The sequence below is a fragment of the Maniola jurtina genome, chromosome 14, assembly GCF_905333055.1.
Source record: "Maniola jurtina chromosome 14, ilManJurt1.1, whole genome shotgun sequence".
Taxonomy (NCBI): domain Eukaryota; kingdom Metazoa; phylum Arthropoda; class Insecta; order Lepidoptera; family Nymphalidae; genus Maniola; species Maniola jurtina.
This window is the reverse complement of record NC_060042.1, coordinates 5,613,081-5,630,634: the sequence shown is the minus strand read 5'-3', so window position 1 is coordinate 5,630,634 and position 17,554 is coordinate 5,613,081. Positions and strand designations below refer to the sequence as shown.

The 17,554-nt window shown below is 34.6% G+C and overlaps 1 protein-coding gene across 1 annotated transcript in view; it reads right to left on the bottom strand.

Moving 5' to 3' along the window:
- Positions 1-12,822, bottom strand: part of LOC123871745 (putative inorganic phosphate cotransporter) — a 51,588-nt gene extending 38,766 nt beyond the window's left edge. The window contains exon 1 of the mRNA XM_045915684.1: positions 12,350-12,822. Coding sequence (XP_045771640.1) covers positions 12,350-12,485 — 136 coding nt within the window. The 5' untranslated portion in view covers positions 12,486-12,822. The remainder of the gene's footprint in view (positions 1-12,349) is intronic.
- Between the last annotated feature and the right edge of the window lie 4,732 nt (positions 12,823-17,554).

Sequence of the window (17,554 nt, the reverse complement as noted above, 5' to 3'; positions counted from 1 at the left end):
AAGGATATTGAGCTTATGTAGAGATTGCGGACCAATCGCAAGCAAGATAATATTTAATGTGCTCTACAGAAAAGGTGCCTAATAATATTTACTCCCGTCAAATTAGTTTCGTCTAAGCTTTTTTGTGTCAATTTCAATGTTCATTCATGGGTTTAATAGACACGTTTTGACTCAGGAAATCGTTACTTATAGTGGAAGGACGAATGTCTGGCGTTCTAAACGACGTTTATTTTGCCCTTTTGAGGAAATGAAGTTATTTAAAAAAAATAAGAAGTACAGATAAAAGCACGTTAATGCAGGTATACTAAATACTAGTCAAGTCATAAGTTCAATGTCCTCTTTTCTTAAATTCGGTTTTTAAATCAAGGTTATCGAGTTAGAGATCGTTGTTTGCATGGGACTTGTAAATTTTTTTACATGTGTAAATTAAAAATTTATAACACCCCCGACAACTGAAGGTTACAATAGCTAGAAAAGAGCTGATAACTTTCAAACGGCTGAACCAATTTTGTTGGATTATAGCTAAGAACTCTCTCGATCAAGCCACCTAACAAACAAAAAAAAAACCAAATTAAAATCGGTTCATTAATTAGTTTAGGAGCTACGATGCCACAAACAGATACACACGTCAAACTTATAACACCCCTCTTTTTGGGTCGGGGGTTAATAAAATAATAATAATCTATTTCAGTTCTTTTTCAGTTTCAGTAATCAATTGAAGGCAGTAACAAGTGTAAATTAAAAATTTATAACACCCCCGACAAGTGAAGGTTACAGTAACTAGAAAAGACCGAAAAGACCTGATAACTTTCAAACGGCTGAACCGATTTCCTTGGACTATTCCGCGCCTACGATCCAAAGTATCTGAGTTTTCCACATCATTTTCAAATAAATAATTATGTATGTAGGCAACGTCCATGTTGACAGCTTGACATTTGTCAATAGACATAATATTATGAACCTAACGGTTATCTAACCTTCTTTTCTACAAGAAAAGTATCTGTGTGTATTTGTGTATCTGTGTATCTGTCTGTGGCATCGTAGCGCCTAAACGAATGAACCGATTTTAATTTAGTTTTTTTTGTTTGAAAGGTGGCTTGATCGAGAGTGTTCTTAGCTATAATCTAAAAAAATTGGTTCAGCCGTTTAAGAGTTATCAGCTCTTTTCTAGTTTTCTTGTAGAAAAGAAGGTTAGATAACCGTTAGGTTCATAATATTACCTATGTCAATAGACAAATGTCAAGCTGTCAAGATGGACGTTGGCTAAATACATAATTATTTATTTGAAAATGATGTTTTGGAAAACTCAAATACTTTGGATCGTCGGGGGTGTTATAAATTTTTAATTTACACATGTTATTGATAACAGTCATATCCGCAGCCAATTTTATTGGCATGTTTTATTATACCTACTGTTTATAAGGAATATTCCTTGAAAAATAAAAAATACATTTTATTGCTAAATCCTTCTATTGACAGTTCGCCAATGATAAATACATAATATTAGGTAGATGTATCTGTACCTATTTACTGATTCGTAGAAATAAGATAATCGGTACTTGACCAGCTGGGACACTATGACCAAAAGCTTAGGTCATAGTCTACCATGCTGGCCAAGTACATGGGTGTCCTCTCAGAATGAGAAAGGCTTAGCCCTTCTAATTCTAAGAGCAGCCACCTACCCAGTAATGGACCTTTTAGAATTTTTTACTAAGTTAGTATTTATTTTCCAAGAATCTTTTCAATTTTTTTAATAAAATGAAAGAAAATGTTAAAGTAGGTACCTATTTATGGAAAAAAATTACCGTCGGTAATCTGAAAATTTAATTTCTAGGAGGTACTTCCTAGAAAATAAGGTCTCGTAAAGATCTTATTTGTACAAGAGATTGATTGTGCAAATTAGGATATTTTTTTCCATAAATAACATTTTCTGTCTGTTGTAAAATGGTATCGTGTCTTGACCTTGCTAAATACTGCGAATTCGTTAGCACTTAGTTATAGGTTCGAATTTTCTCACAATTCATTACGTCCTGTCTTAAATAAATAATCTGAACATAATATTTTGGGAAGCCATTAAGTGCCTACAAAATAAATATTAGTGAACCGGCCAAATAAGTAAGTAAAGACCGGTAGTTATAAGCTTTTACAAAAAAAAAAATCTTCTCTTGAAAAACCGGCCAAGTACGACTCGGACTCGCGCACCGAGGGTTCCGTACTCTGGTATTTTTTTCGACAAATCAAAAACTATTATGCATAAAAATAAATAATAATCAGTTTTAGAATGTATACATAAAGCCCTTTCATACATGATGCCCCATTTGCTATAGTTATCTTACTTTGAAAATTATTTTTTTAACACATCGCACACCCAGAACAACACTGCACTAAGTCTAAATAGCTCATTTTTCAGAATCGACGAAAAACCGTTATCTCATGTTATGTGACAGTTATTGCGAATGTCCTGCACATTGCATGTAAGGAATCCAATGCGTATCAGCATTATCAAGTTCAGTTGATTGTAAACGCATTAATAATGCAAAATAATGCATTTTTTGACTTAATTCACTGTTGTGGAATGACTGAGCGAAATAAAACAAAATTATTTTGAGTTACGTCCTTTTTACTGATTGATTCTGAAATAATGCACTATTATTCTACTGTTTATTTATTGAAATTCAATAAACAATAACGAACCATTTGTTTTGTTTTTAGGAATATACCAATTAATAATGAAATAAAAGACAATATTTTACTAAAATCAGTAGGTACTTATATTTTGAACATAAACTAGTACTCGTTTTGGACCCTTATAACATGTAAATCACAAAAAAAAACCAAAAAAAAAATCTTCAATAATCTTCTGTTAATCAAAAAATAAGAAATATTAATGGCAAAGTTGGTTGGATACAAAACAATCATAAGTAACACAAACTGTTATAAATTAAAAATAAATAAACAACAGTTACATAAAATAAAAACTGTTTAAAATTTTATGAACAAAACAAAATTTATGAAATCAGTCACACTATTTTTTATTTCAGAGTCTATTTTGCGGTGATTACCATGCTTCCCACGTGCATCAGATTCCATAAAACCACCATCTGTTTTCTTTGAAAGGGCCGTCTTAATATACCTGTCACAAATGCTCAGCGTAGCCCTAAAAAACTCTTTACATACCCTAATCCTGTGTTATCTTTTTCAAGATAGTAAGACGAATTCAAAGCCCTCAATTTTTGAGAAGTGATGTACCTATATTTCGGTTTGATTTCTTGTGTATGCCTTACTATGAATTCTCTTTGCCTCTCCAATTCACCCAGCTGCCAAAACTGTTTGAAAATGTCTTGTCTTACCATCTCATCTATTTTAGTTTTACAATTCAACCTGCATTTGTCGCCACAAGGTGGACGGATTTGACGCCCAGCGATCAGTTTTGCAGGATTTGTTAAAGAAACATACTCTTTTCCTGTATTCCGTAATGCCTTAGCAATCTTGGACTTCCAGCCAGCAGGGTTTCGTATTCTCTTTCTACTTATCTTGGGGTAGCTCACTGATGGAGCAAATGGTGTCACTGGCAGAAAAAGTTGAGGGTGCGTTTGTCGGAGTAGCATTGGAATTCCCTTGAATATTTGCTGTAGATGGACCCGGTCTATTGGATTCATTATCAGATGAACTACTTGAGCTGCTGGAGCTTGACGATGATGAGCTTGAGTCTGACGAGGAGCTCGAGGAAGAAGAAGAGGGATCTCCTAGGGATTACAAGAGGCCGAGATATTTCTTTAACAGGTACTACAAAAGTAGGATCCGTGTCCGAATCATCTATAAAATCTTCTTCATCGCTATGATCAGATAAAATAGAAACGGGTACCTCCCTATCTGATGCTTTATCGGCTGATGCTGCCTTCGCTGACGTCTCATCGGTTGATGCGGCAACGGTTGTATTTTCGATATCCTTTTCCACGCTGCTTTGTTGAACAGGTCCGGTTTCTTCTGTAGTTGCTTCCATTGCCATTTTAAGTAACAGGAGACCACGACCTCTCATCATTTGCCAAATAACAATAACAAATTTAATTAATTCAACAATAGTGCATTATCTCAAACAAAATTATTAATCTTTTTGTAAATAAAGAATAACACAAATTGTAAATATATTTCTTTTAATTTACAATGTAAGTAACAATCATAAGTATAAAAAAATATTTATAATGATTTTTTAACAAAATTAGAGCATAATTTATATCTACCATCAATAGTGCATTATTTAACTGATTTTCACCTTTTGCGAACAATACAGAACCATTTTGAAATAATACAAAAAATCTAACATACCTTCGTCAACAACAGAGTACTATTTCGAAATAGTATCAAACACGTTGTATAAGCACAATCACCAACACTGAATTAAAACTAAATGATTCGGAGTATTTTTTATAACACATTCAACAACACCGTATTATCACAAAATAATTCACTGTTGCGTAAAGGATCTGCGTGCTGTTCCCTAGACGGACAAGTTGCAACTCGAAATAGTTTTGTGTTCGCGGTAAGACTCTGGCTGCGCGTCTTCACCAATAGAGAGTTAGCGTGCCATCTGTTGGACATTTTTGTAAATATAAATACGCCTGTCTTCGTGGTATACGCGGCAAATTTTCGGCTATTCAATTATATTTACAAGTCGATTTTGAGATTTTTCGACATAATACAGTGTTGTTCTGGGTGTGCGACATTTTAATTATTTTTAATTATGTAAAAACAAATTTACGGTTTTCAGATTTATTCCTTTACTTGTGCTTGTGATTCTAGGTCAGCGGGAAATACCCTATAGGTTTTCTTGACAGACACGACGGACGGACGGACGGACAGAAAGACAGACAGACAACAAAGTGATCCTATAATGGTTCCGTTTTTCATTTTGACGTACGGAACCCTAAAAATCTCCATAACGTTATGTGTATAGTGCTTCGTCAGAAACTGAAATGAATTTGTTTCACGTAGGACCATCGATGTAAGTATACAAAAACATAATGAAAAACATGCAAAAACTGCATAGGCTTGTCACGTGTAAAAAATTGGGTTAATCTCTAAACGTAATTCACTCCAAACTCGGTATCTAGTTCCGTTTAGGGTTAGTCAACTGTCAATGAGAAACATTCTCGTTACGCCCAGCACATCGATGAATTTCAAGTATTTAGAACGAACCGATTAGTCTTAGTCGTTTAGCATTCCTGCTTATATGAGATTACATTATTCTTAATGTCTGTTTCAACTTTTAATAGAAAGTAACAAACAGGTGACGAAATAGGTAATTATTGACAATTGACGGTCGGTCCTCCGTAAGTAAAAACTCCAAGGAGTTAGGCGCAATGCACACCGGCATAGTGCATCGGAACCGCGGCGCTGTCTTTATTTTGATATTCAACTACTTGAATAAAATTATCATAATAATATTAGGTAGCACTTTGTTAAATGAGCACAATAAAACTACTACCTATATCTATATGATTATTATTGATGATATACCTTATTCCTAAGTATCTAGTAACAGTTCAGTCGTATGTTATCAATGTTAACCTACATTCGAACTAACCTATAGACTTCGAATGATAACTTTAGATAGGTAGACCGTACTACCTAATTACAACATAATTCCATTTATTAGTACCAGCATAAATGCAAATAATGACAAATCATGAAAAATATATTCTCTACAGCGAGTAAAGCCTCTCAGAAACCTATGATTTACCATTTTGAGTCATCAACCAATCACAATCGAAACTATGTTTTTATTGAATTTCAAATGTTTTGTGGTAAACCATTTAGAACTTAATTTCGAATGTTTTTTGATTAAGTTTTTTGTCTCTATCATTTGTATAGGATAACGTAACAGAGAGAGCGTTATACCAACTTCTTTCCGTGGATAGAGTATAGTACAGGCGCGGCGCACCATGCGGCGTCTCATCAGCTGGCTTCTCACACGTGTGTACGGTTACAGTATCCTGTGGTACCCTGCATTGTATGAGTACATCGACCTTTAGAAAGAGATAGCGGTTTCATAAAACCTTGTCTCTGTCGTTGAGACCGACAAAACGTCACATAGGAATGAGTGACAGAGACAACGCTCTACGAAGCCAAAAACTCTTTCTAAAGGTCGATGTTCAATATTTCTTGCCTACTACAGCTATACGGCCCGCACGCCTCACGAGGAGCCGCTAGGACGCGCCCACACTCCGCAAGACCCACGCGGCCGAGCCTCAAAGCCTATCAGGCTTTTAAAGATCGCGCGCTGGAAAGTCCCTTACTTAAAGTTTTAACCACGACGTCATTCCTCTCTGCCAGTGGGCGTTGCGCCTTACACTTAACAACTTATCGATAACAATCATAATAATTTATTACTATCGAAATCGGTTCAATGTTTTCATCTTGTAGCAAGTAGCAAGTGTAAGCTGCCATTACCTGCAACAAGTTAGTACCTACATACTACATTCCATCTTGACTATCTATCTCTCTATCTATTTATCTATCAAGTAAGTATCAAGTGAGATCGCAGTCTAGTACAAGCCTGTCAGCAATAAAAAAGGTACGTAGGTAATTGGTAGACACCCAATTACTATAATATCTAGTTCTACTACCGGTTGCATATAAAGGTGATCGCACATTTTATAGAGCCAAGTCATTGGAACCGTACGCGGCAGACGCGACACTTTTTAACCGACTTCGAAAAAAGGAGGAGGTTCTCAATACATCGGAATCTTTTTTTTTTAATGTATGTTCCCCGATTATTCAAAGACCCCTGGACCGATTTGGATTCTTTTTTTTTGTTTCAAAGGGTTATATTGTGCAGGTGGTCCCATATTTTGGTGAAGATCTGATGAATATCTACGGAGATGGAGAACAGAACTCCTCAATGGATAAGAGCAAATTGCTCGCGATCAGTGTAATAGCTTAGTAAACAGTAGGGTTTTTACTAGACATAGCATATTATAGTACAGTGGGGCCACTAAAGATTGTGAAATAAAAAAAAATTCAAAAGAAAAATAAAACCGACTTCAAAAACCATAAACACTAAAAAGTTAAAAATAATTTTTGTTTAGCTACACGTGTAATATACCCAGGTATGAAGTCGGGCGAGCTTCACACTTGGATTTCTAATTTTGTTTTATTATGCTCGCTCTTTTATGCTTTATCTTAAATAGAATATTTCATACACCCAAAATAATTATGTACGGAACCCTAAAAGAGCGAGGCCCGACTTGCACTTGGCCTATTTTTAAAATTTAATGGGTATTTTGACAAGATAAGAAAACTGATTAATTAACATATAAGTACACGTACAGGAACATACTTAATTACTTAATTCTATAACCTCCCGCGGCCAAAATATTTGCATTGTATTCCGTGCGTGCGCCTCATGCGGCGTAGACCGTATGCCTTGCTGCTGTTATCAGCGATCGCCTTAATGACGAGGTGCGGCAGACTATATGGCTACTTTGAAACTGTGTGCCTACTTAGGTAGATATATGGCAAGTTTCGACATAACTTAGGTATAACATATCACACTAATCACACTTCACACTAATATTTAAATTATAAAGGCAAGAAGTTTGAACTGCTAAACGGATTTGGCTGGAATTCTGAATGGGGATAGATTATACCCTGGATTAACACATAGGCTACTTTGTATCCCGGAAAAATCAAAGAGTTCCTACGGGATTTTGATAAACCTAAATCCACGCGGACGAAGTCGCGGGTGTTAACTAATATCCAATGTATCCTGTGACCTGAGACCGGAAAACGCCAGCTCTCGTTCAGGTCCTGAAACTCAAGAGCTGGCGCTTATTTAGCTTAGCTCAACGGCTAAGCCTGACAATACAGAGAAACGCCATTGTCTTGTGGACTAGGTCCAATAGGTAACAGTAGCTGATGAGACGATTAGACGAGTACAAAAATTCCAATTTCACGCAAGCCATTAAAACAGAGCAATCACGTTATATGTTATGGTTCCCGTTTTTACCTAGGCAATTAATGGTTCTCCTAGTTAAGATTTCCATAATCACTAGGCGCGGCAGACTGTCTGGCTACTTTACTGCTTACCAGTAGGACAGGTTCTTGACGACTAGGCTGTAATTTTCCGAGATGTGATCCAATGTATAATTGCCAAGTAAGTATCGCTCGCTGTGACAACTTGATGAACTTTACCTAAGACGTTATTTGACTTACTGCATATGAAAATATATGATTACGAAAGTAAATAAGTCAATAATTGTTTTTACATTCTTTTACAATAAGTAGGTAGGTTCTTATAACTAGGTAGATAGAATCAACTCTAGAAACTGTAGTGATCTTTTTAAAGCTAGTTGGTACTCGTAAGTACCTACTACGTATAGATATTGTTTTAGGGCTTTTAACTAAAAATTTAATTTTGAAAAAATGATGCAAAATATTTCGTCCAAATTGTAGGAAATGATTTTTTTTTTACAAATTGGTTGGGATTCCTAAGGCAATAAGTTGCATAACTTAATGTTCTAAATCTAACGTTACCATGGACCATGAAGATGAACAAAATATTGTTACATTGTGAGTACAAGCTGCTAATCTATTATGCAGTTTAATGTGCACAACTTGAATGCAGCTCACAAAAGAACACTAAAATATAAAAACACAATAACTTGCCTGACAATAGTTAAGACCTATTACCTATCCAGTTATTGTACCTGCGATTCCAAGTGAAAAACGAATTTTTCCGTGTTCTAAAATTATTAAATTAAATAAGAAAACCGTCGTCCCTCGCCATGGTCTGCATAAAATTGCAAAAAGGAGGCCACGATTATTTTATACTGATCCTTTTGTCAGGATTTTTTTCTAATAAATGATTTGTAGAAAAATATGCATTTTACTTGCACGTGAACTCATTGTCTTCAAGGGTACCGATTTAGCTAAATAAAATGCAACATAGTAATAAAATACCTAACAAGGCATTGTGTACTTACTAAATAATTATTATTATATGTAAGTATACTTAGTATACTTATTAGCATCTTCATTTTTTGATCTTTTCAACGAAAATTCATGTATATGCATACGGTGAAAGTATTCAGAATCTAAAGGGAAATAAATGGATGCCCACCAAAATCATAATAATTTTGACTAGACTTTCAATCTAAATAATCATGCAGACTAATAATATTAGGGCGATATTGTGGTGAATGTGTGCAGAGTCCTTTAATAAACTTTAATATAAAACCTATACCAATCATAAGTGTGTCTGTCTGCCTGCTTTATTTTCACGGACCATCCGTTTAACCCATTTTGATGGTAAGGTATAGAGATAGCTTGCATACCGGGCCGGATAGTAAGTTACTTTTTTCCCGGGAAATCGCATAGTTCCCACGGGATTTTTAACCTAAATTCACGCGGACAAAGTCGGGGGCATCATGTTGTAATTTTATTATTACTTTAGGCTCTACCCTACTATCATATGCGGAACTGCCATACATCACCGGAACTCATATTAACTCGTAAGTTTAAAAGACAAAAAGCAATACTAATCGATCATAATCTTAGACCAATTTTGATACAATCTGTGAGATTATGTCATTCTTGTATATTTCCATAGGAAAGGTCTTAGAAACTTTCAGTTGTCATTTTATCTCAAGCTACCGGTACCATTATGAAATTGCATTGATTAGCAATTATTAACATTTACATAGCGATTTACTTGTTCTATCTACAACTTGGCCCAAGTTAATTATTGTTATCAGACTCGTTAAAATTTGCTTGTTTAACCTTTAACTTTTCGATTAGGTTACCTATCTGTATGAAAAAATCTTCTTTATCGTTTTTAACTTAGTTAGAGATCCTGAGGCTATGGAGTCTTAATGCTAAAAAAATTGACGATACATTTCGGTTAGCGTCATCTAGTAACAGAAGGACTGGCTTATTTTTGCGCAAAGAAATTTATATTATTTACTTTTTATTAATATTTCATTAATTTTTTTTTAATTTTTATTATTTGTTGTTATACCCCACAGAACACTATAGTAGGAAAATTTCAATTTTCTCTAACCATTACGGTTCATGAGATACACCTAACCTGCTGACAGACGGATGGATGGGCGTACAGAGGAGGCTTGGTAATAGATCCAGTTGGCACCTTTCGGGTACGGAATCCTAACAATATACCTACCTGGTAAGTATGTGTTCTAGGTTGGAAAATAAATGAAAAGTTTAAACATACAAGTACGGGTCGTACCTACTCCGTGCAGTGGAAGTTTTGCGTGGCCTACTTTTCCTCAATATCATGCTAGTAAGTATGTATCTACTTGGTATTTAGTTAAAAGGTACACATCAGCGTCATAATATCATCATGGAGGTTAGGTAGGTACCTCCCTACCTTGTTTACGTTAATTCCTTGAAACAAATAATTTCGAATAAGTTATTAGTAAGGTACATTCTTTACTACTTGTTTACTACACATTAGTACGTGGAAGTACTTATCTAGTAGGTCTAGGTCCAGATAGGTTTCCATTCTATAAAACTTTTATTATTATGTACCTATCTATCCGGCTACGACGAAGCTAAGATAGAGTAGTAGGTTTATCAAACCTATTTAGGTTTAGACTTTATAGATTATCAACTGCAGCATCGGGCCCCGAGTTTTATAAAGGGGTCCTAGGTTTCGACTAAAGGGTTTAGCAAATCATAAGCTATGACGGCATGACAAATCCACTATAATGGCGGATATATTAAAAAAATACATCAAGAAAAAGATTTTTTTAAAAACCTTTTACCTTTAAGATACCTACTTAGCAGAGTTTCAGTTCTTGTACCTACTCTGTTGTGTAAAATTTTCAATTAGCCATCTGCGGCTGAAATCGAGAATCCCAGAGTATATTGTATAATATGGTAGAGCAGCATGCCCGGAATCTACCAACAGATTTCCTCACTATAACCCTCCCGACTAAAAAAATATGTGTGTCGATTTGTAAATAATACAGATCTACTACAAGATCTACTACTTATAAATTATTAATTCAATAAGCACAGCATAAGTTTTACATAAAATTCAATCGCAACTTTCATTTAGGAAGAACAAAACTAGCATAAACGCTTGTGTTAATTATATTTTATACAGTTAGGTATCATTATTTTTATTGTTGTTGTAAACATTAAAGATCAAATCCATTAGGATTAAGAAATAGCAATTACTTACTGATATCGATTTATGTAAGTACTACTAGATGATGCTCGCGGCTTCGTCCACGTGGGTTTCAAGAATTCAGTCCCACGGGATTTTTAAATAACCTAATTATTTAAAAATCCTGTGGGATTGAATTTTTAGAATTCAATCTCACGGGATTTTTAAATAACCTTATAATTTAAAAATCCCGTGGGATTGAATTCTTCGATTAGTGGAATGAATTCTATTTTATTCCACAAATCAAAGAGTTTTAGAAAATCTTTGAATGCAGTTTTGTTTCTTTTTAAAATAAGAGTATGTTTCAGATTTAACGTAGTTTCCTGCCAGGGCCCATAATTTTTTCCACCCTGTATATTCGTTGGTTTGTCTTGACGAGTTGACAAGGTGATCAATGGAGCCTTCAAGGTCTGATGTTAGAAGAGGAAGGGAGCCATCCATACATTTTACTTGTCCGGCTGATTTCTATTAGGAATTTACACTTTTACTTAGCTTTTACCTATCTAATTGGTGCCTAATTAGTAATTAGGTATTATGAAAAAGTGGAAAACAGTTAAGTACCTACAGCTATCTACTTACCTATTAACTATTGTTCAGCTTTTAATATTTACGCTGGACATAAAAGTCTGAAAAACTGTAAACAACAATAAACGTTTTTCAATCCACTTATGTGAATAAATACCTAGTTGTGAAAAATAAGGAAAAATATCAGACTTTCCTTATGTACCTGCGAAAAAATCTCAATCGTTATGATTCACATCATTCGTATTTCCAAAAGGTAAGCAGTTCGAAGATCCGTTTTAAGTGTAAATAAGTGCTTTGTGATCAAAATTCAGTCCAAATATTTGATTAGGTATGGCATATACAAGAAATGTTTTATGTTTAGTTTATTTACACGCAGATCTTGGCAGTAGGTAGGTATTACCATGGTCCTTGCTTAAATTAGCATCCTGCAATAAAATAATATATAAATCTAAAAAAAAAAACATTTGATATGTATAATATAAAATGCAGTGATTACATCCTTCTCATGATAGGTAAATAGGTAGGCAGTTATCAAGATTTAACTCTCTTCATTTTGAAATATCTTTGGCGGAAGCTTTGCGTGTAAATCATTAGTTATATCTAATAATTACAATATAGTAAGAGATTACTTACAAGATATCAAGTCCTCGGGAATGTTTTTGGGACGCCCCAGCAGCGGTGTCCATTCAGAAGTAGATGCACCATAATTTTTGCCATATGAACTTTCTATAGAACTACTAGCTAATATTATTCTTTCAATACAATTCATCGCAATCACAAAACGCGCACGGTTATCGTCGAAGTATAACACTCCACTTTTTAGTTAAAATCTAAGAATTATTTTTTCATACACTTAGATACTTAGATTAATAAAAGTAGCAAACTTAATTTTAATAATAAAATTAATTAAATAAAGTTACAATATCAACAGGTCCCACTATCAACTAGTGGTGAACCGAACTGGACAATATCAGGGACATTGTAATTAATTTATTAAATTAACGATGTACTAACTGATAAACTAAGGGACTTATTATTTAGGTTGCCAACAAGATATTTACAGTAGCTTCACGGAAAACTACCTTTGTTTGTACACAAAACATGACACAGTTACTTATGAAATTATCGAGTATTTTAACAGGACTCTCTCCGTCACTTACTCCATACAATCGTAGTTCCAATTTCATTTGAATATTAAGCAACCAAAGTTCATGAAATTTTGCAGACATATTCTAGAAACTAATAGGTATCTGTGCCTGTGGTGTTTTAGATTTTTCTAAAAATATGTAGTTTTAAAATTGTAGGGGCTTAAAGATTTGTATGTAAATTTTTGAGACCGCGTAACTTTGAAACCGAATATTTTAACAGAATTCTGGAAAACCACAGGCATAGATATTAGTTTCTAGAATATGTCTGCAAAATTTCATGGACTTTGGTTGCTTTATATTCAAATGAAATTGGAACTACGTTTGTATGGAGCGAGTGACGGAGAGACCCCTTTTAAATCATTAGTGACTAAAAACTATTTGCTTACGTCTAGTGTTATGTGTACTTTGAAGAGATTACTGAATGGAAATATTTCTTTGCTTTCTAATTACTTATAATTAGTTACTACAAAATAGGACTGTAACTCATTGCTATTCTTAATTCTTTTTACGTAAGTTTTATATCGATATTATTCCGTATTTACAAAGAAAATAGCTTTCTGAGGAAAGTTGCCAGGTAGCAATCCGTTCATATATAACAAATGTCTTTAACAGAGCTCTCTCCGTCACTTACTCCATACAATCGTAGTTCCCATTTCATTTGAATATTAAGCAACCAAAGTCCATGAAATTTTGCAGACATAGTCTAGAAACTAATATCTGTGTCTGTGGTATTTTAGATTTTTCTAAAAATATGTAGTTTTAAAATTACAGGGGCTCAAAGATTTGTATTTTTCTTTAAAAAAAGGCCCAACTTTGTGCTCGTTTTTCTAGACAACGAAGCAATTTAATGAAATTTGGAAAAACCACAGACCTAGAAAATTTAATGAATATTATGTAGTAAAAAAATTATCGTTATATATTTTATATTGTTATAATTATGTGGGAACTACGAAAACCAGAAATTACACCCAGAAATCTTGAAAATTTCGTGCTGTCTCGATTTGTGCAAGCGGGGTGGTGAAGTGCGGGGGACGACACGTGAAACTGACAGAAACTGACAGTCTAAACACACGGGCCACATTTAGACTGCACCCAACTCCAAACTTGTCGATAGGTCTAACTAAATACACTGGTACATTTCAACTTGCGTTAGACGTATGCGTTACCTACCGTTATGCGTAGACGTTGCCTGTAGATAAAAATATGTCTCATGTTTGCTGGCAATAGCGCATGCATCAAACCCTGCAAGTTGCAACTCTCTTGCAACCTATTCCTCACGCAATACGCACAGCTTTAATATTATAATTTTTGACAATGTATACTATATGTAATGCCATATCACAGGTCACTCTCTGATTTATTGCTAACAATTTACTTCCAAATGCAAAGAAATCTAAGTGTGTTGAATTCACACTGCCCAATACCAGGACCTTAAATGACATAAATTCATTGATAAATAATCATATGTTGAAAATAAAGGAGAACCCCGTGTTTCTCGGTATAATGTTAGATGCAAAGCTTCTATGGAACACCCACATATCAACACTTGATGGTAAACTCAGCTCTGCTGCTTACACTGTTAGAAAAATTCGACAGGTACTGACGTGGAAACTGCAAAAATTGTATATTTTGCTTATTTTCACTGTATTATGTCTTACGGACTCTTGCTATGAGATAAAGCGGTAGATATTGAGAAAAAAATGTATTACAGAAAAGGACAGGACGTGCAATTTATAATTTAAAACCGCGCGCTGCCATACAATAAAAATATAAGCAAATAAGTACCTTATCTATTATATTATAGTAGCTTCTAAATATATTTACAACTAGCTAATGCCCGCAGCTTCGCTCGCGTGGATTTAGGTTTTTAAAAATCCCGATCCTTTCATTTCCCAGAACAAAAGTTGCCTCTCCGTAATAGCCCGTCCCCGGGATGCAACTTGTTTCTGTATCACGTAAGAATATTTAAACGGATGATCCTTTTCAAATCCCGAGGGATCACCAGGATTTAGGAATGCAATTTCTTACAGCATCAGGGTTGAGGTCAACGACAAAGTGTTTACTTGGTATAGATACCTTCAATATCAATTAATAATCGACACTTTTTAAATCCCATTAGCTTTAGTAGTCAGGTCCCCTGCAACATCAGGGTTGAGGAGTTGGAATCCAAATTTTTTATTGAACAATGTCGCAAACTTTCTTTATCGATTAAAAAAACTACCCAAAATTACGCAGTTAGGTTACCTGCCAAATTTCATGGTTTTGAGTCAACCGGAAGTACCCTAGAGGTTTTCTTGACACACACGACAGACAGAGAGATAGACAACAAAGTGATCCTATAAGAGTTCCGTTTTTCATTTTGAGGTACGAAACCCTAGAAAACGTAGGATCGGCATTCCGAACCAGTGGTAAATTTTTCTGACCATCCAAAAACACTTTGAAGTTTACCTAAAAGTTTACAGGAATAAAAATTTATCATTGTATTCCATTCCATTTCATTCTATTCCATTCTGTTCAAAGATAAATAGATAATAAAAATATTTGTCACCGAAACAATAATTTACGATACATCGACCAATATCAATTTTACTGATGACAATCTGACTATTACCAAAGTGAACGACTACTATAATATCTATTATATATGACTAACATAATATGTATTATAAATTGTGTGCCGTTTGCATTCTCACTAGGTTCTCATTAAGTTTGTTTTATTTGGTTAAACTTTCTGGCATTTATATTGTTATGACGTTTAATTGGCAAACAGTCTGTTTATTGGCTGAAACTCAAAAATTCAGCCAATCACAACAAAGAAAATATTGTAATAATGATTGATGCAGCTTTCTGTAATTGAAAACAAAATATTTGACATTAACTTGAATGTGACAGTGTTTTCCGAATAGGGTTGCCAGAGGCCCCGTATTTTACTGGTTACCCCGTATTTCAGGATACAGAAACCTGTAATTATGAAAATAAAATACGGGGCAAATAAAACTAAATATTTTTAGGGTTCCGTAACTCAAAAGCAAAAAAGAACTCTTATAGGATCACTTCGTTGTCTGTCAGTCTATCAGTCTTTCCGTCTGTCCGTCTGTCCATCTGTCCTTCTATCCGTCTGTCATGTGTTCATGAACAAATATTAGTATTTTCAATTTTCAAAGTAAGATAACTACATATATCAAGTGGGTTATCATATGAAAGGGCTTTACCTGTTCATTCTAAAACAGATTTTTATTTATTTTTATGCATATTTTTTTAATGCATAACAGTTTTTGATTTCTCGAGTAAAATGTCGGAAAAAATACCCGAATACGGAACCCTCGGTGCGTGGGTCTGACTCGCACTTGGCCGGTTTTTTACAAATTCAGCAGGAGCTGGCTGGCGAAATCAAACACTGACGTTATGTCCAGTAGAAAGAATATTTTCCTTTTGCGGCAATGCGTAGCCGAAACCCACTCGATATTGATCATGGTCGTAGCCAAGGCGGCGGGGCTTGGTTTGAGGATGTAAGCCTTTTTTTATACAAGTTAGCCCGTGACTTTAATCTTTTCTAGTGGTAAGTGATGATGCAGTCTAATTTCTTGGCCGTTAGGGCCATACTAACCATATAACTAGCCATGACCGAAGCCTCCCACCAGACCAGAAATTTCGAAATGGCGACTGCGCCTGGGAAGCCGTCAAAAACCTAAGCCTAAAATAATACTTACACTATTTCTTGCATTTGCTTACCAATTTTTTTTTGGAAATATATCAAACATTTCGCGCTCACTTCACTCGCGCTTTGAATTTCTATTACTTGGTGTAAACCCCGCAATTTCGTTTGCATGAATTTAGATTTTTAAAAATTCCGTGGGGGATTTTCCGGGCTAAAAAGCCGCCTAAAAAAAATGTCTGGGATGCAAGTTTCCTCTGAATAGTAAGTACCAAAATTTTGGTAAAGAAGATGGGCCGTGAAAGGTTAACAAATAGATAGGCAAATAGATATACTGTCGTATTCGTAATATTAGTATGGATAGGAAGCTTTAAAAATAAAATCTTGCTATGGCTACACTCGTTTCCCTTTCATTTTAATTTTTTCTGTATTGAACCAAAAACACTTACGCTCACTGCGCTCGCGCTTTTTTATTGTTGTATTTTATCTCACTGTCAAATTGAAAGGCAAAATTCCACTAACCAGGTAATTAGCCCATAAAGTTGAGCGAATGTTTTTTTCCTCATGACAGGATTCAGTTCCGGCCCTAATAAAACCTCTCCCGCAATCGATTCCTGGCTACGGCCATAGTATTGATACTGTGAAGGTGGAATTACAAATTAAATGTAATTTTAAGTTGAAATGAGAAGATTGTATGCATGAAATGTATAACATTTTGCTTTACAACACTAAGAGTTTTTAAAAGCTATTTAAATAAATAAATCTTTTATTTAAAACCACATTGCAAACACAGTTCACCAATCAAGATACGGCAACATACAGAGAAAAAATACAAAACTTATAAATAAACTGAAATATCTAAATAGGCTTTCCATGCATTTCAGAGAGAAACACCGCCTATATATATATTCTTCAAATACTTCAAAATTTCAAATTTCTTCAAATCTAAACCCCGTATTTTTGATGGTGGTAGCCTGTAAATCAAAAAGAGCCAGGTGGCAACACTACTTCGACCTAGACAGAATGAAAAATTGT